The sequence below is a fragment of the Mirounga angustirostris genome, unplaced genomic scaffold, assembly GCF_029215605.1.
Source record: "Mirounga angustirostris isolate CCGP_5_RB_7025 unplaced genomic scaffold, mMirAng1.0.hap1 SCAF_5, whole genome shotgun sequence".
Taxonomy (NCBI): Eukaryota; Metazoa; Chordata; class Mammalia; order Carnivora; family Phocidae; genus Mirounga; species Mirounga angustirostris.
Genome location: NW_026991713.1, coordinates 38,847,164 through 38,870,369, shown reverse-complemented (window position 1 = coordinate 38,870,369; position 23,206 = coordinate 38,847,164). Strand labels below are relative to the sequence as shown.

The following is a 23,206-nucleotide window of genomic DNA, read 5'->3' as shown; positions in this document are numbered from 1 at the left end:
GCAATCACAATATCCTTTCATAGATCAATGGACAAATAAACTGTGGTATATGCAGACAATGGGATATTATTCAGTGCTAAAAAGAAGCTAAAATGCATATTACTGTGACAGAAGCCAATATGAATAGACTATATATACTGTATGATTTCAATTATATGACACTGTGGAAAAGGCAAAACTATGGTGAAAGTAAAGATCAGTAATTTCCAAGGGGTAGGGGGAGAGATAACACAGGGAAGGATAAACAGATGGAGTACAGAGGACTTTCAGAGCAGGGAAAATACTCTGTATGCCATAATGATGAATACATGTCTTTCATTTGTCCAAACCCATAGAATGTACAATACTAAGAGTGAACCATAATGTAAACTATGCACTTTGGGTGATTATGATGCCATATGGAAGTTTATCAGTTTTAACAATTGTGCCTCTCTGATGGGGAATACTGATAATGCAGGAGGCTATGAGTGAGGGGAGGCAGGAGATATACTGGAAATCTCTGTACCTTCCCCTCAATTTTGCTGTTAATTTTAAACAGCTCTAAAAAACTTGAGTTAAAAAAAAAATCACACAAGCATCATGGCACTTGAACTAGTTAATATCCTATTCAGAAAGGAGAACACTGATCACGTACTTGGATGTGAGGATGACAATATCAAAATGCAATTTAAGCTTCTAAGTGTTTACTCTCAAGTTCTGTTCTTATCTTGTCATGGGTTGTTAACAACTGAAGCACCATACTTGGAGTAGCACTATGCATGCTAGATAATATTTAAACTCAGACTTAAAAGAGGAATAAGAATGTACAAATATCTACAAACAAAGGGTATGTGGCCCATTTAAGAAAGAGAAAAGTCCAATATGACTAAGGCATGAAACATAAATATAGGCATGGTAAGATACAATCCTTGAAAAGCAGGCAGGAAACCTGAAAACTATTTTATGGAAGAATCTGAACTGGTCTCCAAACTTTATTACATAACCATGTTGGTATGTATCTTTGTCTACTATTTTTATAATGATTTATAATCATATTTTATAAATCATATATTTACATATACTATATACATTATATATAATATAGTTAATATATGTAATAAATAATACATGTATGTAATATATATAAAATGATTTACAATATAATCATCCTATTAAAATAATATTATCATCTGTATCACAAAAAATAGAACATAAAGGGATGAAAAGAATTTAAAATTTATGTTTTAATTATTTATGATACAAAATTTTTTGTTTTCCTAAAAACGGACTATAATATTTTTAATGAAAGTATAGTTGAATATGTTTCATTACTTCTTAGGGTCTTACTTTAACACTGTGATACAGAGATTCAAAGAGCTAGTTCTAAGATCAGTTTGCAAATTTGATCTTAAACGGCTATCATAGCAAAAAGACATAAAATAAGAATTTCAATTTTTAAAACCTTTCACTTAAAACTCCCAAATAAGCATATAAGAACAGATCTGATTTTGTATATTTTGCCAGCTGAACAACCATGTGATCATCTTTGTACTTATTTTTTTTTTAAGATTTATTTACTTGAGAGAAAAGAGAGAATGTGTGCGCACACGAGTGGAGGGAGAGAGGGGAAGCAGACTCTCCACTGAGTGCAGAGCCCCACACGGGGCTCAATCCTACAACCCTGAGGTCATGACCTGAGATTAAAAAAGATTTTCTTCTTGCTTACTAACATTATCTTGTGTATCACCCCACCTTGGAGACTAGTTTAGACTTAATTTAAAGGTCACAGGAAGCCATTAAAGTAAGGAAAGTGAAAAAATCATTTAAATAAATGCATGAAAGATAAACAAAACTGGAAGCTGGGAGGCCAGTATGGAGGCTATCACAATAATATGTAAGAGATGGTGATGTCCTTTATTGGTGTATTGGCACTGGTGATATGCAGGAGATATAAACTCAATAGTCTTGATAAATGCCTGAATGTAGAGGAGGTAGTGGAAAAAAAAAAAAAAAGAAGAACGAGAAGGGTCATAAACAATGTCCAGATTTCTGGCTTGAGCAAAAGTAGATCTTGATGCCAACTACTGAAATCCACCAGGTTTTACAAGTTTACTTTTGAACATGCTGAGTTTGAGATACTTCTGCGATATCTGTAAGTAGGTATTTAAAAGTTGTTGGTTATACAGATACAGAGTCAATGACTTGGCAGTCATTGCTATATGTATAGGCAGTACCAGAAGTCAAAGAAGTAAAGAAAATTTCCGGTACAAATACACAGAACAAAAAGAATAAAGCTGAAGACAGACAGCTGAGTAATACCAACATATAAAAAACAAGTACAGGAAAGGAAAAACTACAAATAAGACTGGGAAATAGCAGCAAAATGGTAGAGTGGAAATCAAGAGAGTAGGGTATCACTGAAGCCATATCATATTATTGAAGGGCATTGGAATAATTTTTAAAAAGCTTTTCATTTAAAAAATCCAATTATCTGCATCAACCACAACATTATTCATGTAGAAATTACAATGCTGACAACCACAAACATAAAAACCTAGAAATATAGATATCCCTTAACAGCTTTGTATTTGCTTGATGCAGAAGCTTAGGACAGTTATTTCAGAAAATTTAACCCATTAACAATTTCTGAAATCCTTCATATTAGGCTTGTCACTACATAAATGATACTATTATACAAATTCAAAACAAGGAATAATTATTACTAAAAAAAATCAGTGTTTTATCCCCATTGTGTATTAGGTTTATAAGGAATACTGTCAAAATTGTGAATAATAGTTACTTGATCTCTTAACAAATTTAGCTCTTGTTTATTTTAAAAACAGAAATGTTTTCAACCTATATTGAGGGACAGACATGTACAGTGCAAAATATACAGAATAAAAGCCTGTTTCATTAACTCCAAAAAGTTTGTAATATTCTACTAGGAATGTTAACCTAAAGCTCTAACTAATACAATTCCAAAAAGAATCCCCTCTGCCCTTAGCTATTAAAGATATTAACTATAATGTTCAGAAAAGGGAAAAGAATAAAGTGTCTTCAAAGATAAATACTTCATTTACTGGAAGGTTTTCCCCCTCCGGGAATTTTCACATCTTCTGTGGAAAGACTAGGAGGTGTTACGCTGGGGAATAAAACATTGTTATTCTAAAACTATCATGAGAACAAGATTGGCACAGCATTATAAGATTATAGCTAGAGGAATTTTCCACTAAAATAGGTATTTTAAGGCTTAGCAATCAGAAGAAATATGAGACTCATGCGTAAAATCCCACTTTTAGAATGGATATCAAATATTTAGCAGTATTGGATAAACTATGAAATCCTTAATAACCAACAAGTACATGATTGCCCTCCATATTTTTAACATGTTTTGCTATCTTATTCTTTCCCACCATTACTCCCACTCCTTCCTCAAAACAGCCCCTTAACTCTGTGTAGGTCTTCCCTTTCTTCCTTTACACACACACACACACACACACACACGCACGCACAGCAACTAAAGATCAAAATCAAAAACTCTCAGACTCTACTCAAATTGATATGTATTAACTGGAAAAAAAAAAAAGATATGTATTAACTGTAGGAAACAAAAAATGTAAATCACTTATCTCCAGTAATCCCACCAACCCAGAGATAACTGCCGATATATTTTACAACATAGTAGTTCTTAACTTTTTTGGATCACAGCTCCCTTTGAAAATCTGAGGAAACGATAATTATTTATTTATTCATTCATTAATAAACATTATATTCTAGGGGAGCCTGGGTGGCTCAGTTGGTTAAGCGACTGCCTTTGGCTCAGGTCATGATCCTGGAGTCCCAGGATCGAGTCCCGCATCGGGCTCCCTGCTCAGCAGGGAGCCTGCTTCTCTCTCTGACCCTCCCCCCTCTCATGTGCTGTCTCTCTCATTCTCTCTCTCTCAAATAAATAAATAAAAAATCTTTAAAAAAAAAACAACATTATATTCTATTACATATAATTTTAGTAGATTTCAAGTTATGAACACTTGATATATATTATGATACTTTGTTTTGTATCATTCTCTCTGTAGTATGCCCCCCTTTCCCCATTTAACATAAATAGGTAATAATGATCCTATGTAACTGTTTTCTACAGGTTCAGTTTAATGTCTGCATTATAATTATTTATACTATACTAATATGTTATAGCTTATAACCTACCTCATTGTTAGAAATTTAAGCTTTTCCAGTTAGGGGCTATCATACATGCTCATTTCTGGTATTACATATAGTAAATTATCCTAAAGAGATCAAATAGGACAGTTATCTCATCAAATATAGCTGGTTGCTAAATTTCACTACCTGACAAACCCAGAAAACATTCTTCCAGATGGTCACTACATTTGGTAAGAACAGCTAAAATTATACTCTTCATTATTATCTTAACATGTGTCTCCCAAACACCAAGCATAGTACCCTTGTACCTCAGAATTATTCAAAACATATATGACATAAAACATCTATTTTTTTCAGAAGAATTTTTAACTAAGCAATATGAAAAATTTCTGTATATTAAGAATAAATAGGAACCAAAAAATTTACACATGAATGTTCACAGCATACTATATATTACATATCCTAATATAATTCCTATGAGCCAAAAGGTGGAAACACCCCAAATGTCCATTAAATGATGAATGGTTAAATAAAATGTGGTATTATCCAGGCAGGCTACAACACAGATAAATCTTGGCAGATGTTATGCTATATGAAAGAAGCCAGACCAAAAGGCCACATACTTGTATGATTTCATTTATATGCATTACCCAGCATATTCAAATCTATAAAAACACAAAACAGAGTACTGGTTGTTAAAGCTGAGGGGAAGGGAAAATGGTGACTGGCTGGCCATTTAACAGGCATGGGGTTTCCCCTTTTTTTGGTGTGGGGGTAGTTCTGCAACTAGATAATGGTAATGGTTATACAACACTGTTTAAGTACTATCAACCACTGAATTGTATACTTTCAAAGGATAAACTTTATGATATTTGAAGTACCGCTCAAAGCTCTTAAAAGCAGAGATTAAATATGGAAGAGCAAGTTCAGATTAGTGGTTAATTTCCAAGGAAATATAATACATAAAATGCACTTGAAAATAATGTACCAAATGTTATTACATAATTTCTCTTTCATGATTATAAAGATAACCTTAGATTTTGTTGGATTTGAAGATTATAAGAACAAAAGTTATTTTCCCATACTGTAGCCAGAACGACAGTAAAGATAGCTGAGCAAACTCTGTGAAATCCAAAGCCATGTGAAGAGAAGTTACTTTGCAAAACAAAAACTAAAACAAAAAAACTATGTTAAACAAAAAAAATCCAGTTACTGGTAACTTCCAGTTACTTGGGAGTCAAAATAAGCTAAATCAAACTCTGAATCAAACATTCTACGTTCTACCCATACTAGACAAATTAATATTACTATGAGGTAAAGCAACATATGTTGATAAGATCAACCAATTAATATGTCTGATCTCACACAAGTCATTAAATTTCACTGTGCCTCAGTTTGTTCATTTGTAAAATGGGGATAATAAAACATCTCCCTCATAAGGCTACCAGGAGAATTAACTGAATTAATGTATAGGGAAAGTACTTTGAATAGTGTATGGTACATAATAAATAGTATATAAATCTTAGCTAATAATATTTACAGCATAGATAAAAAGTCACAGATCCAAAAGGGAACCATTAGGTCCACAAAATGTACCAGTACCTCAATTACTTTTAAATTATCATTTTTTGATATTCACATTCATTTGTAATATCCATTAACCAGAAAAACCACAACTAGAACATATAGCTATTGTCTGCCTTACAGCATTTGGTAAAATACAGAATATATTAATACAAAAATAAGACATTTTGAGAAGGAATATATTTCCTTAGAAAACACATATAGTCCAAGAATCCTGGTTTCTCTTCAGTTACTGGAAGATACATTTGGTCTTTAGTCTGTAATTCTCACCTTTAAACAATTTGGCTGATTGTTTTGGTTTGATCCCTAAACAGCAAACCAAAGAAATTTCTTGTGACTCAGTGGTTCTCAAAACACATGTGCAATCAAACAAGAACTACTGGTTTTAAAACAATGGTTATAAAGAAAGTGCCATTTAGAAAAAAGCTGCAACATCTTAAATCTTTGCATGAAAATTTTCTGAATAAATTATTCACCTTCTAAACTTAAATAGGTTCTACGTAATTTCCTATGGAAGATCCTAAGAATTAAGTGACAACTAAAGGTTTGAACTTCTTTGTTTGGTTTTCCTGCTCTCGCTCGCTCTCTCTGTCAAATAAATAAATAAATAAATCTTAAAAAATAATTAATAATCTGAAGATACAGTATCTTTTAAAAGTGATCCCTCTTTTTTTTCCAAAAGGAGAGTTATCTGAAATCAAATGGGAAGTTGTGATACCACATATGTGAATGAATGGCTGTGGCTCACACTAAAGTCAGCTGGTAGATGTTTGAGGTGTGTGTTTTGTGTCTTCCTACATGGTTCAGTTGATCTGGGTACAGTTTTCTGTGTTTACCTAGTGTTTCTTTTTTTTTTTTAAGATTTTATTTATTTATTTAACAGAGACACAGTGAGAGAGGGAACACAAGCAGGCAGTGGGAGAGGGAGAAGCAGGCCTCCCACTGAGCAGGGAGCCCAATGTGGGGCTTGATCCCAGGACCCTGGGATCATGACCTGAGCCGAAGGCAGACGCCTAACGACTGAGCCACCCAGGCGCCCCTTACCTAGTGTTTCTGATGAACAAAACGGTGTATAAGCAAACACAAAATTTGTGTTATGGTCAAACTGTTCCCTAATATATCCATTGGGACAAATTTGAGTTTCCAAAAACATGTATTATAGCAGAACTGACCGGAAGAGAATATTGGCTCTTAAGGAAAAGAACTGTAGTCACGTTTTGTTCTAATAAAGAATTGGGGAGCACCTGGCTGGCTCAGTCAGAATAGCATACAACTCTTGATCTCAGGCCCATGTTGGGTGTAGAAATTACTTAAATAAACAAAAAATAAAGAAATTATGGGTCCCCAAAGCAGTTATAATGAGTGTCTCTGTTATATTTATGCTGTACTTCATTGAAAGGGAGAAAGAGACTGCTCTGTTGATATCAGCCATTCTTTTTATTCTTTTTCTTTTTTTCTTTATTTTTTATTCTTATGTTAATCCCTATACATTATATCATTAGTTTTAGATGAAGTGTTCCATGATTCATTGTTTGTGCATAACACCCAGTGCTCCATGCAGAATGTGCCCTCCTCAATACCCACCACCAGGCTAACCCATCCTCCCACACCCCTCCCCTCTAGAACCCTGATTGTTTTTCAGAGTCCATCGTCTCTCATGGTTCGTCTACCCCTCTGATTTCCCCCGCTTCATTCTTCCCCTCCCGCTACCTTCTTCTTCTTCTTTTTTTTTCTTAACATATATTGCATTATTTGTTTCAGAAGTACAGATCTGAGATTCAACAGTCTTGCACAATTCACAGCGCTTACCAGAGCACATACCCTCCCCAGTGTCTATCACCCAGTCACTCCATCCCTCCCACCCCACCCCCCACTCCAGCAACCCTCAGTTTGTTTCCTGCAATTAAGAATTCCTCATATCAGTGAGATCATATGATACATGTCTTTCTCTGTTTGACTTATTTCACTCAACATAATACCCTCCAGTTCCATCCACGTCGTTGCAAATGGCAAGATCTCAGCCATTCTCTTTAAAACTTAAAAGTTGAAGACACCCGTGTTACATTAACTAAGGAGCAAACCAGAATGCAAAATCATTCATCCATCATGCTCACCGTCATACAAATAAAAAAGCCTAAAAAATAAAGTGGAAGTAAAAAATAAAAATAATGTTAATAATGACTAACTTGGATGGTAGGGTTATGAGTGGGCTTTTCTAATTCAAATCTTCAATAGTGAGGACTGCCTTTAAAAAAAAGAAAACAATTTTTAAATTGTATAAAAATTCTACCCTGATCATTTTTAGTAACTGCAAAAAATTATAAAGGAAGAAAAGTCCTGATGAAGGTACACACATTATAGTTATAGAAAGAAGTACAATAATAACATGAAACACTACAGATTTAAAATAGGATTTTGCACTTGTGTTTTAGCTAAGATAATGTTTATTCTTTCTAACATTCATATTCTGATATGTCCATGCTCTTTATAAAAGCAAAACCTTGTAGTGCCTGGGTGGCTCAGTCAGTTAAGCTTCAGATTCTTAATTTCAGCTCCAGCTCCTGTCAAGATTATGATCTAACTGACCTTGAGATCAAGCCCCTTGACAAGTTCAGTGGGGAGTCTGCTTCTCTCCCTCTCCCTCTGCCCCTCTCCCCCACTCACTGGCGGCACACACCCTCTCTCTCTCTCTCTCTCAAATAAATCTTTAAAACAAAAAATAAAATGAAAACCTTGTAATATTTCCTCTCTTGTAACTTAACTAATTTCTGCTCAGAGAGAATGTGGTACAACAAAGGGTTCACTGAACTAAAGCCTTTTTCCTCACTTTGGAAAGAAGATACCTGTCCTGCTGCCTGATGGGATTATTGTTGGGGGAGAGGACTTAGAAGCACTTCTGACTCCATAATTACTTAATAAAATAATTAATACTGCATTAAATATATTTGTGAAAACAAAGGGACCAGTTAATTACTATGTGAGAATGATAAAACTTACTATTTGTCTTAACTTGCTTCCCATATTTTTTAATCAGAGTCATTCCTGATGGCTTAATTACATACATAAATAAAAATGGTAAATTATATACCCAGGTTAATCCTGCCCTTTGCAAGTCACGTCTTGCCTTTTTTTTTAAGTGTATGACAGTTTTATTTAGATACCACATTGAGTAGGGTATCTACAAGCACCCATCTAATAACCTGTCTTGCCTTTTTAAAAAAACTTTATTTTAACCAATGTACTATAAACTTAACCAGTAAGCATATTTTTTTTTTTCAAAGATTTTATTTATTTATTTGAGAGAGACAGAATGAGAGACAGAGAGCATGAGAGGGAGGAGGGTCAGAGGGAGAAGCAGACTCCCTGCCAAGCAGGGAACCCGATGCGGGACTCGATCCTGTGACTCCAGGATCATGACCTGAGCTGAAGGCAGTCGCTTAACCAACTGAGCCACCCAGGCGCCCAACCAGTAAGCATATTAAGAAAATCACACATTGAAAAAAACAAAACCACCTACAAATAGATGATACGGATTCATCTTTCCTAAATCTTGAGTTGCAAGAATTTCATTAATTCCCACCTCCAAATAGTCTCTAAATATTTTTTTTTTAAAGATTTTATTTATTTTTGAGAGAGAGAGAGAGCACAAGCAGGGGGAGGGGGAGAGGGAGAAGCAGACACCCCTCTGAGCAGGGAGCCCAATGTGGGGCTTGATCCTGGGACTCCGGGATCATGACCTGAGCCGAAGACAGTCACTTAACCGACTAAGCCACCCAGGTGCCTTTAAATATGTTTTAAAAAGGAAATTAGTCAATATCTAAGAGATGCTCTAGATAAACAAGAGTTGATTCGATTAAATACAGTCTAAGTAGAGTGTTTAACAGACTCAATGCTCAAAAAGTACATTCTTGATATTTGTAAGAAAAAATTAAGTATTTAATTCATAATTTATAACAGCACACATACAACTAGTTTTGTGGGTTTTGTATCCTCCAATTGACTTTTTAAGAGTTTGTCTAGCTGTGTATAGTATATCATAAAGTTATTTGGTACACTGGAAACATTTTCTAACATATGAGGCCAAATTTCTATTCTTTAGGCAGTCTTCCTTTTAAATGCCCAATAGTCGGCAGACACCCTCATCAACAACATCCATTCTCTAGTCATTGCTACAACGTGCTGACAGATTAATGAAAGTAATGAACTGCTGATGTACAATTTAACAAATTCCTCTCGATAAGGAATTGATAATTTCAAATTAGATTCTGTTTTTTTAACAGAATTTTGTTTAATTTTTTTAGTTTTAATTTTTTTAGTTATTTTTCTTCTTTTTAAACAGTATTCGAACTATGAGTTGCTGTAAGTCAGTGAATAATGACTAGAAGCTTTAAAAAATATTTATTTTATAACAGTATTAAATAGGGCTAAATCTTTGAAAGCTGAAAATTAACAAAACATGCTCTAGGTCATGAAAATTTAAAAAATACCAGTATAGGAACAGGTCCCAAGCAAAATAATGGTCTGAAAAGCTTAAAAAGAGAAACATACATGACAGAAAACCAATCTTCTTCCTTATTTAACACAATGAAATGTAAATGAAGTTTTTGATGAGTATTTGTAAGAAAATTATTCCCTGTTGATTCTACTTAAAGAACACTAATCTGAAAAGTGTCAATTATAACTCAGGGTTTACTATTTAATAAGTAAATATTTATACATTTATTAAGTCACTGAAATTTATCTTTATCCCCAAACCAAAAACTAATGATAAAAATGTTCTTGGTTTGTGAATGTGGCATGGAAATAAGCCAAATCAAAGCTATTTGACTGGTAATAATTTCTGGCAAAAGAAAAGAGATTCTTTCCAGTTTAAGCTATTCATGTTAAGTAAAAATTATTAAGCAATGTATAACAGTTAGACACTTAAAAGAATCACAGGTTTCATTATACCTAAATCAAAATTAGTCAGAAATGAAAATTAAAACAGAAGCAGTAGCAAACATACAAAGTTCACCTGAGACAGTTTCACTTTCTTACTCAATTGTTGATTATTTTGGCCTTCTTACCTTTTTCTACTTGTAGTAGGTATTATGGCCCATAGTAAAAACTAAAAATTGAGATTTATATGTAATAGTATTAAAATTAGAGCTCTTCTTAATCAATGTTTTATTTTAGATGGAATATAATAATCAAAACTTTCAACCAAACACTTCAAACTTTAACATACAAATAGAGAAAATCAAAGGTTTTATAGGTGTGCTAAATTATATACCCAGGTTAATCCTGCCCTTTGCAAGTCATGTCTTGCCTTTTTTTTTTTTTTTAAGTGTATGACAGTTTTATTTAGATACCACATTGAGTAGGGTATCTACAAGCACACATCTAATAACCTGTCTTGCCTTTTTAAAAAAACTTTATTTTAACCAATGTACTATAAACTTAACCAATAAATTTAGGTAGATGGTGCAAGCATGTGTATTCTGGAGTCAGGATGTCTGAGTTCAAATCTTGACTCTACTAATGACTACCTAGTCTTGTTCCCTAGTGAAATTATTCTACCTCTTGAACCCCACTTCTCTCATCTACAAAATGAAAGTAAACATTGTACCTATTGTACCTACCTTTTAAGATAACTGCGAGAATTGAATGAGATTGCTCTATGTAAAGCACCTTGGACATTATAAGCACTTGATAAGGTTTACCATTATTCTATGATTATTAGCACATCCATGACCACATCGTCTGTAACCTTTATGATGTCACCAGGGAAAAAGAAAACTGATAGCCCAAGCATCCCCACTAAACAACTTCTCATATCTAATTTTGATTTTCTTCTTATACACGTACATACATACTCTCAAACACGTTTTCTGGTAAAAGCATTACTCATAGCGTAGAAGACTTGGTATGGTCTGAATGCTCTGCATCCTCCCAAAATTCATATGTTGAAATCCTCATGTTCAATGTAGTAGTATTAGGAGGTGGAGCCTTTCAGAGGTCTTTCAGAGGTGCTTAGGTCACAAACGTAGAGTCCTCATGGATGGAATCAGTGCTCTGATAAAAGCAATCTGAGAGAGTTCTTTGGCCTCTTCCATGCCACAGTAAGGACAGAGCAAGAAGTTGTTAGTCTGCAACCCTGAAGATGGCCTTCACCAGAACCTGATCTTGGTGGCTCTCTGATCTCTGACTTCCAGCCTCCAGAACTGTGAGAAAAGTAATTTCTGTTTAAGCCATCCCTTTCTATGGTGTTTTGTTATGGCAGCCCAAGTTGACTAATAAAAGTAGTATACTTTTATTTTCAATGTTCAAATACATAAGAGAAAATGATTCTAAGTTTCTATTTTGCTAATTTCATCAGTTCCATACAAATTCATGGTATGCACAGTTTTCAAAGACAGCAGGGTATGTCAGAATCAGTCATGATCAGAGAGACATTACTATACTCCCACCTACAATGTAATTTCTTCTTAACAGCACAATATTAAGGTTTCTTATTTTTCAACAAGCTGCTTGAAACAGTTCTAGTTAGTTAGGTCATGGTCAGACAGATATTACAGTCATGTTTGTAATATGTTGTAAGTTAAAACTTAGGGAGTCTTACCTTTTATATCTGCCTGAAACTGTTCTAGATGGGTCCTATAAAGCAAAAATAATGACATCAGTTTGGGTGTGTGTACAAGAACACAATTCCACATCATATAAAAGTTAATAATGTTTAACTTTGAAAGAAACTAATTTGGAACAAATATCATTGCTTTAAAAAATTGACAGTGCTGGTCAAACAAAATAAGATTCTACATCTGATTTCTCAGACAAAAACAACCACTTTTTTTAAATTATATTTCTAATTTAGAAGATTTTTAAAACTCAGAAAATTGAAAAAGGAAGCATCATTCATCAACCAATCAGCTTAAATCATTTTTGGAAGCCAATGAGCATTTAAAAACACAACTAGAATCAAACATATATATATACACAATATATATATACATGTATCTCTCCCTTCTGCTTTTTTTAATGCCCTCAATTAAAAAAAAGATTCACCCCAAATACATATAATGATTAATGTTTATTTTAAAAGACAGCTAAAAATTAAAAGTAAGAAAGTACTCTTTATGTTGATTGTATGCTATCCAAAAGAAAGGTTGCTGAAAGTTAACATTAACCACTGGGGTGGGGAAATTATTACCTTGCAATTTACCGGGCATTTTTCTGTTCAATCTTTTTTTTTTTTTTAAGATTTTATTTATTTATTTGAGAGAGAGAGAGAGAGTGCGCACCTGGGAGCAGGGAGAGGAGCACAGGGGGAGGGTGAGGAAGGGGGAAAGAATCTCAAGCAGACTCAGCGCAGGGTTTGATCCCTCCACCCTGATCATGACCTGAACCGAAACCAAGAGTCAGACACTTAAGCAAATGAGCCACTCAGGCATCCCTGTTCAATCTTTTTTTTTTAAGATTTTATTTATTCATTTGAGAGAGAGAGAGACAGCAAGAGAGAGCATGAGCGGGGAGGAGAGGGAGAAGCAGGCTCCCTGCTGAGCAGGGAGCCCAAAGCAGGGCTTAATCCCAGGACCCTAGGATCACGATGCCTACCTGACTGAGCCACCCAGATGCCCCAACCCCTGTTCAATCTTTTAATAGCCAAGGCTCTCCAAATATTTTTTGCAGTTTCATTTTAATAAAATCAGTCAAAATGAAATGATGAGTCTGTTTAAAAACTGATCACTCTTTTCTTCTAGTTATCATTTAAAGTATTCAAGAGAGACTCTACAGTTAAAGAATGTCTGATGTTAAAATCAGAGAATCCACTCCCTTTATAAATAAGATGACCAGATTCCAGACTAAAACAGCAAATGCTGATTGCATGGTGCAATAAAGGTCATAATCAATGTAGAGGAAACAGTATAGCAAACCATATGGTTAAGAGTTAAGATTTAGATCCAAGTTTCAACCAGACAAGCTTCAGTAGCTATGAAGCTATGGATAAGTTATTTAACTTCTATCAGTCTCAGTTTCCTCATCTCTAAAATAGGAATAACAATGTCAATGTTACTGGATTATTGTGGGGATTAAAGGACATAAGTGAGTAAAAAAATTACACAACTCCTTTACAATAGGCTTACAATTTAAATTTTGCAGCTAAGATTTTTTTTAAACTGGGATACAGAAAAATCTTTACCAATTTTTCTAAGTGGAATTTTAGTAAATCTGTCTCAATTATTCCAAGTCAGTATATTCCCATTAGAACAGCCTAACCTACTTATTTAAATAAAAGTTTATCTCAATTTTTCATGTCCGGCATATATCTTATTTTCTGGAAGGTGGGGATTCCCACCTTTGATTCCTTTTTCCCCCAAACCCCAGCTCAAATAGTATGCCATAAATATATATCGACAATGTATGGAACTAACTTCCCTAGTAATCTGCCACTACAGAAAAGTACCACTTTGGAATTAACCAGTTGCAGAAAGTAACCAGGTGACAGACAGGATACTAGAAGTGTCCGTATGTATGGGCTTGACCCCTTAACAGATTACCTCTGAGAAGTTATGCTTTGACAGCTGGTTTCAAGACATTTTAACTCTCCCCACCTTGCATCAGCTGTTCTTACAGAAGGGAGTAACAAAGCCTAGCAAGTAAACTTAAAGAGTTTCTTATTAGCTTGTATTAAAGTGGCAGTCCCTAAAGATGGGGCAGATGAATCTTTGTACTTTATACACCAAACATGTAAACAAATCGCCTGTTTACAAAAATATTTCTAATAATTAACAACAAAAAATATACTTTGTAAAATCTAGCCTTTAAGTTATTTTTAAAACCATAATAACTAGATTAAAATTTTAATCACTGGTTATTTAGATAAAGCAGAAAGAAATACTAAGCTTGTGTCTATCCAAAGTACATTTTACTGAATGAAGATGATTATGATGTCATATGAAACTTTTACCCCTAAATTTTCACAAACAGTACTCAACTAACATTTTATAAAGGTTTTCATTTATAAATTTCCCTAATCTTATTCTACATGAACTAAAACTAAGACATAATATTAAATGATGTCCATCTAAATATGAATTAGAAAAAAATGTTAATGCCATAGGTTCCAAAACAACACTCTCTCTCAGTTTGGTTATAACTGAAATATTTTAAAACATGACATCAGCTTGATTGCCCAGACTACATTTTACTGAACTGGAGTAAGCAGAATTGCTGAATGAGAATAGCCTTTATTGGATTTATTGATTTGTGGGTTATTGGTCACTGACTGAAATGATATGAACATTGCAATAAATCATATTTATGAAGATTAACATAGGCATTTTCCTAAATATGGTAAAAACTTTGATTAATACAGATTTAGAGCAGAATTTTAACAACTATAGAAATGTGAAATGAAGGCTGTTTTCAGCAACACCAACTATAGTGGCATTATACTAATTTTATACTTTGACCCAATTATAAATGACTTAAAGTCAGTATAAGAGAAGTTTCTAGGGGCGCCTGGGTGGCTGAGTCATTAAGCATCTGCCTTCGGCTCAGGTCATGATCCCAGGGTCCTGGGATCGAGCCCCGCATCGGGCTCCCTACTCAGCGGGAAGCCTGCTTCTCCCTCCTCCCACTCCCCCTGCTTGTGCTCTTTCTCTCGCTGTGTCTCTCTGTCAAATAAATAAATAAAATCTTAAAAAAAAAAAAAAAAAGAGAAGTTTCTAGTTAAGTATACGAATAAGGAAGTTATATAATATCAGTTTTCCGTATTTCTCACAGCTTTTTTTTAAAACAACTAGTCACTTAAAACATATCTCAATGAAGTTTCACACAGTATTTTCTATATAGCTAGTATAGAAATCGGTAAAATAAGAACTCTGATCAGATCATTCCATGTTCATGTCCAAGATGTGTAAACAATTAGAATTTAGGCTTATTTCAATATAACTACTGTTTCAATAGTGAAGATTCTGAAGCAGACAGAAGAGACTTAAGCTTATTCTTTATTGGTAGATTTATATAGGGTCTTTTATTAGTTTACATATTTTGTAACTAAATGTTATTTCACAGTAATTCTAGTAATCATATTACATTCCTTAACAATGGAATGTTCCCCCTCCTACACTGTTGGTGGGAATGCAAGCTGCTGCAGCCACTCTGGAAAACAGTATGGAGGTTCCTCAAAAAGTTAAAAATAAAGCTACCATACGACCCAGCAATTGCACTACTGGGTATTTACCCCAAAGATACAAATGTAGTGATCCGAAGGGGTACATGCACCCCGATGTTTATAGTAGCAATGTCCACAATAGCCAAACTGTGGAAAGAGCCAAGATGTCCATCAAGATGAATGGATAAAGAAGACATGGTATATATATACAATGGAATATTATGCAGCCATCAAAAGAATAAAATCTTGCCATTTGCAACGACGGAATTGGAGGGTATTGTGCTGAGTGAAATAAGTCAATCAGAGAAAGACATGTATCGTATGACCTCACTGATATGAGAAATTCTTAATCTCAAGAAACTGAGGGTTGCTGGAGTGGTGGGGGGTGGGGGAGTGATAGATATTGGGGAGGGTATGTGCTATGGTGAGTGCTGTGAATTGTCTAAGACTGATGAATCACAGACCTGTACCTCTGAAACAAATAATACATTATATGTTAAAAAAAAAACAAAGAAGAAGAAAATAGCAGGAGGGGAAGAATGAAGGGGGGAAAATCTAACTGGGAGACAAACCATGAGAGACTATGGACTCTGAGAAACAAACTGAGGGTTGTAGAGGGGAAGGGGGTGGGGGGATGGGTTAGCCTGGTGATGGGTATTAAAGAGGGCACATACTGAATGGAGCACTGGGTGTTATACACAAACAATGAATCATGGAACACTACATCAAAAACTAATGATGTAATGTATGGTGATTAACATAATTTAAAAAAAAAACAACAATGGAATGTTCCCCAAACTGGACAGGCTATGTTAGTATGAGAACTAGCATTAGAAGAAATTGGGAGGAGTGGTAGTCTGCTTCTCATGTGCATTCAAAATGGTCATTTACAGATGGAGTTCAAAGTGATTTCTAAACTCTTGCCAAAAAAAGAAAATTGGGTATTTCTTGAATGAGAAATATTAGAGAGAGAAAAAGCAAAATCAACCTCTATAGTGCAGCAAGGGTCTCATAATTTTAAGAAGGAAATGCTTGATGTTTTTACACATTAAATATACAAATATAAACTTCACCTCAGATTTGTTAACTAGAAACCTCTGTATTTCTGTGGCAGCAAAGACTTCCAAGCAAAGGATGACAACTCAATAATTACTATACCTGTTAAAGTTGACAACTGCATTCTAAATGGGGGCAGGAGGTAGGAGATATACCAGTACCACTGAAACCACTTATAAAAACTACAACTGTTAAAAGTGACATTGGTCTTGGGGCGCCTGGGTGGCTCAGTCGTTAAGCGTCTGCCTTCGGCTCAGGTCATGATCCCAGGGGCCTGGGATCGAGCCCCACATCGGGCTCCCCGCTCAGCCAGGAGCCTGCTTCTCCCTCTCCCACTCCCCTTGCTTGTGTTCCCTCTCTCGCCATGTCTCTCTCTGTCAAATAAATAAAATCTTTAAAAAAAAAAAAAAAAAAAAAAAGAGTGACATTGGTCTTAAAAGTTTCAAAGACTATGTAATTAGACCTTCCAATAACCCCAAAGCCTGTTATACAACTGATTTAAAATACACTTTGCCTGAAATAATCTTCCTTACAATGGGATGGTTTATATTACTAAAGGGAGGGGGAAAGACCTATATAGCACTTAGAAAATGCTGGCAAGGCACAAACTGTTTTGTGTAAGTTTAAATAAAACATTCTGCTTTAGTCAAGCTTAGAATGGTCAGTAAGGAAATCCCATGAATTGTCTTTACAGGTGCAGTGGCAGACAGAACTTGTAAAGTATAAACAAATATAAAAGCATACGTGAAATAAGATCAGAGAAATACAAGACCAGCTAAATACAGCAAAATAATACTGAAGTTATTCAAATAAACTAATTACTGACAAAGCCATAGCCCTCAATAAAATTATGGCATAACATGCTAACTGGCCCTCAGGACTAACTTAAAGTACCTATACTGGTAGACATAATGTAGCAAAGTAACACTGCTGAAGATGAATGCAGAACAAAATATCTGTAATGTATAATCGATAGAATAGCTAAGAAAATGGAAAAAATAAGAACTTTATCAAATTAACAAAGATTTAAAAAGGAAAAACTCACCACTCCCCTTTCCTTTCTGAATGATTCAGTCCTAAAACCATTAGGTGTGGCAGAGCTAGATGGGGAGGAAACATAGTAGCCCAAACCATGGTATCAGAATACTGGAGCCCTACATGAAGAGGAGCTGCCTGGCATAGAGAATCAGACTCCAAGCAAACTGACAAGAACATCCATATAGCAAGGGGACTTGGCGTGGCCTGAGAAATCAGAGCCAGAGCAGAAATGAGGATGTCTACAAAGCAGGAAAGGGAAGGCAGACTATCAGTCCTGAGACAATGTCAGAAAGGGAGACCCATGTAGGGGACATCAAGAAGCCCAAGAAGGGTGTGATGGTCATTCATTCTAGAGGGTGGCACAGAACAGAGTTTTAGAGCCCCAGAAGGGTAAAGAAAACAGCATGGCATGGGGAGTTCGCAACCCTTGAAGAGAGCCTCTCTGCTCCACACTGAGCGGTATTCTGGCCTGAAGGTGTCAAAACCCAATGAGGTTGATGAGGGGTCTCCATGGAGAAGCAATTCAGCATAAGGTCTCAGAGTCTGAACATGAACAAAGACCCTAGGGAAGAGCAGCTTATCACAGGATGACAGAAGCTAAGCAGTGTAAGGAGGGAATCCTGGCGCATGGGGGCGGAGGGGTGATCCAGTGTGGGGAGTCACAATTCAAGCAGGGTAAGGAGGGCATCCTACAGCCTTGCATGGGATGCTCAAGCCTGAAGAGAGGGTCAGCAAGTGTTCATGCACAAAGAAAGCCAACATGGGATGTCAGAACTCACTTGTAGTGAGGAGGGTATAAATGTGGGGAAGGGGGGGCGCCTGGGTGGCTCAGACGGTTAAGCGTCTGCCTTCAGCTCAGGTCATGATCCCAGCGTCCTGGGATGGAGCCCCGCATCGGTCTCCCTGCTCAGCTGGAAGCCTGCTTCTCCCTCTCCTACTCCCCCCCCCCCTTGTGTTCCCTCTCTCTATGTCAAATAAATTAAAAAAAAAAAAATCTTTTAAAAAAATAATAAAAAAAAAATGTGGGGAAGGGGTGGCAATGGAAGATAGGTTACATAGAAGGGGACTGAACAAATAAGAAAACATTAAGGATAATGGGAGTTTCTCAATGTCACAAAAGGGAGTTAAAACTACTAGAATAAAACCCTATAGTATTAGATTAGTTTGGAAGTTATCAGTATAAATTAGTTTCAGTATCTACATAGATGTAGGCAGGTAGACAGACAGAAGGCAGATATTTATATATATAGATACACAAATAGTTTGTAGGTCTATACACAGAGAGGGACCAAGAATGGTGACATTTCAGTAACATAAACAAACCTACAGCCCAGATCATGGCTTCAAAGTATTTTCCAGTAAAAGGAATCAGAGCTCCTTAGCTTCTTAAAGAAATGGCTGTTCCCAACCCTGGTGTAGGAAAGTTAAAGATGAGCTGTAACATCAGATTATGCCAAGAAGTATTCCAAAAATGATGGAGATGTGGCAAAAGCTCCAAACCGTTTCCACTGGCAAAATCTGGGATAATCTGAACACCAAAATAGATAATGGTGTGGTAGGCAGAATAATGACCCTCAAAAATGTCTATGTCCTAATCCCTGGAACCTTCAAACATACTAGGTTATACAGCAAAGGGTTGCTAATCAACAACCCTATATAGGGAGATTATCCTAGATTATCTAATGGGATCACAAGATTCATTAAAAGTGGAAGACAGAGGCAGAAGGTCAGAGGGAGATATGACTAAGAACAAAGGTCAGAATGACAAGCTGCAGGAAGTACTCAACCCACCGTTTCAGGCTTTGACAGAAGGAGAGCCATAAGCCAAAGAATGTGGGTAGCCACTGGGACCTGGAAAAGGCAAGGAAACAGATTCTCCCCTAGAGCCTCCAAAAAGGAATGCAGTCCTGATTTTTGCCTTTGAAGCCTTTGATTTTAGTCCTTGATATTGGCCAATCAGACCCGTGTTGGACTTCCAATTAATAAAACTGTAAGATGATAAATTTGTGCGCTGTTTTTAAGACAACAAATTTGTAGTGATTTGTTACAGCAGCAACAGAAAACTAATACAGATGGTAACAGTATAATCCATCAGATAAAATAGGTAATAGTGAGTCAATAAGATATACAGATATAAACACAGGAAGATGATAGAGAAGGTTTGATGGGGATTAAGATATCTACATGGTTCAAAGCACTTACCCACAAAATATTTTTTTTTCTGTTGAAGGATTTCATATAATCAGCAGTTCCACAAAACACTTATTAAGAAAGGGAAAATAAAAAAAAAAAAAGAAAGGGAAAATAAAATAACTGCCCTATAATCTTTTAAAGTGGGAAGATTAAGAAATTTATTTATTTTTTTTAAAGATAGACTGATTTGACAGAGAGAGAAAGAGAAAGAGAGAGCACAAGCAGAAAGAGAAAGAGAGAGCACAAGAGCGGCAGGCAGAGGGAGAGGGAGAAGCAGGCTCCCCGCCAAGCAGGTAGCCCAATGTGGGGCTCCATCCCAGGGTCCTGGGATCATGACCTGAGCCAAAGGCAGACTCTTAACCAACTGGGCCATCAAGGCACCCCAAGATAAGAAATGTAAAGAGAGACAGACTGCTTCATATTAAAGGAAACTAAAGAGATAACAGCAACTAAATGCAACACCTCATTCTGAATGAGATCCTTCTGCTATACTTTAGAACATTACTGGGATAGTACCTGAAACCTGAAAAAGGTCTAAGTATTATATGGTAAGAATGTGTCATTTTTAATTTTCTTTTTTTTTTTTCATTTTTCATTTTCTATTTTTAAGAGCCGTGTTGTGGTTATGTAGGAGACTGTAGAAAATACCCCGTAAAGGGAAGAAAGGCTCTTTCCTTTCTGTCTGGTGGCAGCCATCTGCTCAAAGCTAAGCCAAGGTGGGCGCTTACCAGTCCATCCAGGAGCTAGCTACAGAGGAAGTAGCAGTCGGCTGTAATGCACTTTCTTCTCAAGGGGTGCTGCTGGCAGTACCCCCAGCTCTCTACACTCCATAGGGACCCTGCCCAACCTGGTCCAATAAAGCGCACAGACTAGGGTACAAGGCCAAGCAAAGTTACGTCATATATAGGATTCATGTGCAACGTGGTGGCCACAAATGCCCAGTTCCTAAGGGTGCAACCTATGGCAAACTTGTCCACCATGGTGTTAACCGGCTAAAGTTTGCCCAAAGCCTTCAGTCTGTTGCAGAGGAGCAAGATGGACACCACCGTGGAGCTCTGAAAGTCCTGAAAATTCTTACTGGGTTGGCGAAGATTCCACGTACAAATTCTTTCGGTTATCCTCACTGATCCATTCCATAAAGCTAGCAAAAGAAATCCTGACACCCAGTGGATCGCCAAACCAGTACACAAGCACAGGAAGATACAAGAACTGACATCTGCAGGCTATAAGAATGTGGCCTTGGAAAGGGTCGTAAGTTTCACCACACTACTGGTGGTTCTTGGTGTGCGGCATGGAGAAGATGTAATACTCTCTAGCTCCACCATTACTGCTAATGTAAGTAATGTTTGTAAAATTAAAAGTGTTCCTTGTCTGTTAAAATGAGTTGTCTACAGAATGTTCCATGAATGCACTGTCAAATTATGAAAGTTAAAGTGCAATAATGTTTGAAGACTCTAAGTGGTGGTATATCTTGTTTCTTGTAAGATAAATGCTTTTGTCTTTGCTTTATCTTATTAGGGATTTTATACGTCAGTGTTTAAAATGCTATTTGGTATAACAGGTATAATATAAGTTCTGTAAAAGTGGAATGCAGAAGCTAGCCATGTAGATTTGCTGGTGCATGTAATGAAACCTACAGCTTCACTGAGATGATGTAATGCTCTACTGGTTTACTCTCAAATGGCTATTTTTAGGGGTTTGATAAGACCACACTTTTTAAAATTGGATTTTTCTGGAAATGTGAAGAATACCCTAATCTTTTATATATATATAAAAATATATATTTTATGGGCGCCTGGGTGGCTCATTTGGTTGGGCAACTGCCTTCGGCTCAGGTCATGATCCTGGAGTCCCGGGATCGAGTCCCGCATCGGGCTCCCTGCTCGGCGGGGAGTCTGCTTCTCCCTCAGACTCTCCTCCCTCTCATGTGCTCTCTTTCTCATTCTCTCTCTCTCAAATAAAAAAAATATATATATATTATATATATAAATATATGTTATTTATATATATAATTTTTATTTATATATGTTTGGAAATGTGAAGAATACCCTAATCTTTTATATATATAAATATATTTATATATAATATATATAAATATATTTATATGTTATATATTTATTATATAAATATATATGTTTACATATATATACACACACACATGTAAAATCATATGCAGAATAATATAGTTAACTGGGGTCCACATTTTTAGGTTTAATCCAATCTTCCCTTTATGTAACTGCTACTTCTAAAAGAGTAGTTTAAAAGAATGCCACCATTTTTAGGAGAATTGAATAAGCCTGTTGCAAGAGGGTTCTCTTACAAATGAAAGTAAATCCTGCTTAACCTAAGCAAAACTGCCTCGGTCTCCAGAGTACCACTGAAGTTCCTATAAAAGATGGAGGCTCCTGGTTCTATTCCACAACCCTATGGGATTTGTAGAACACTGAATTTCATACAAAACAGTCAGTAATGGTATTTACACTGGCGTATATTAAAACTGATGGAAACTGAACATTAGGTAAATGAGAAGAATTTACCTTAAGATTTGTAAGCTAGTAATCAATGCTAGGATGGCTATCAGAATTGTCCACTGACTTAAACTTACTAATTCTAACTTTATTAAGAGCAAAGAGGTAATTATTTTTCCTAGCTCTTTTTACAATAGGTACTGCTTAACTTGCTTAATCAGTCAGCCAGCAAATATTCACTGATCAAGAACTAAGAACCATACATACTGTTTTTAAGTCAAGAAGTATTTGGATAGAAGGAAAGTCAATGCTTAAATCCATTGAAAATACTTAAATGGAGCTGATGTAACCAAAAGGAGAATGGAAAAATTATTAAAAGCTACTTAAAAATGATTGTTAAAATAGCAACTGACATCCTGGTATTTTTAAATATTCATTTGTAAAATAAAAAAATAAAAAATAAAGTTTTAGGGGCACCTGGCTGGCTTCGTTGGTAGAGCACATGACTCTTGATCTCAGAGTTCACAATCAATCAATATATAATAACTCATAAGAAAATAAATTTTTAAGATAA

The 23,206-nt window shown here is 35.7% G+C and overlaps 1 protein-coding gene and 1 pseudogene across 3 annotated transcripts in view; one reads left to right on the top strand and one right to left on the bottom strand.

The window, feature by feature from the left end:
- Positions 1-23,206, bottom strand: part of PAWR (pro-apoptotic WT1 regulator) — a 110,668-nt gene that overhangs the window by 19,106 nt on the left and 68,356 nt on the right. For all 3 annotated transcript variants that reach the window (XM_045872915.3, XM_064590845.1, XM_054506907.2), the window contains one exon: positions 12,323-12,357. In XM_045872915.3, coding sequence (XP_045728871.1) covers positions 12,323-12,357 — 35 coding nt within the window. The remainder of the gene's footprint in view (positions 1-12,322; positions 12,358-23,206) is intronic.
- LOC123844957 (large ribosomal subunit protein eL15-like) lies at positions 19,443-21,498 on the top strand (annotated as a pseudogene).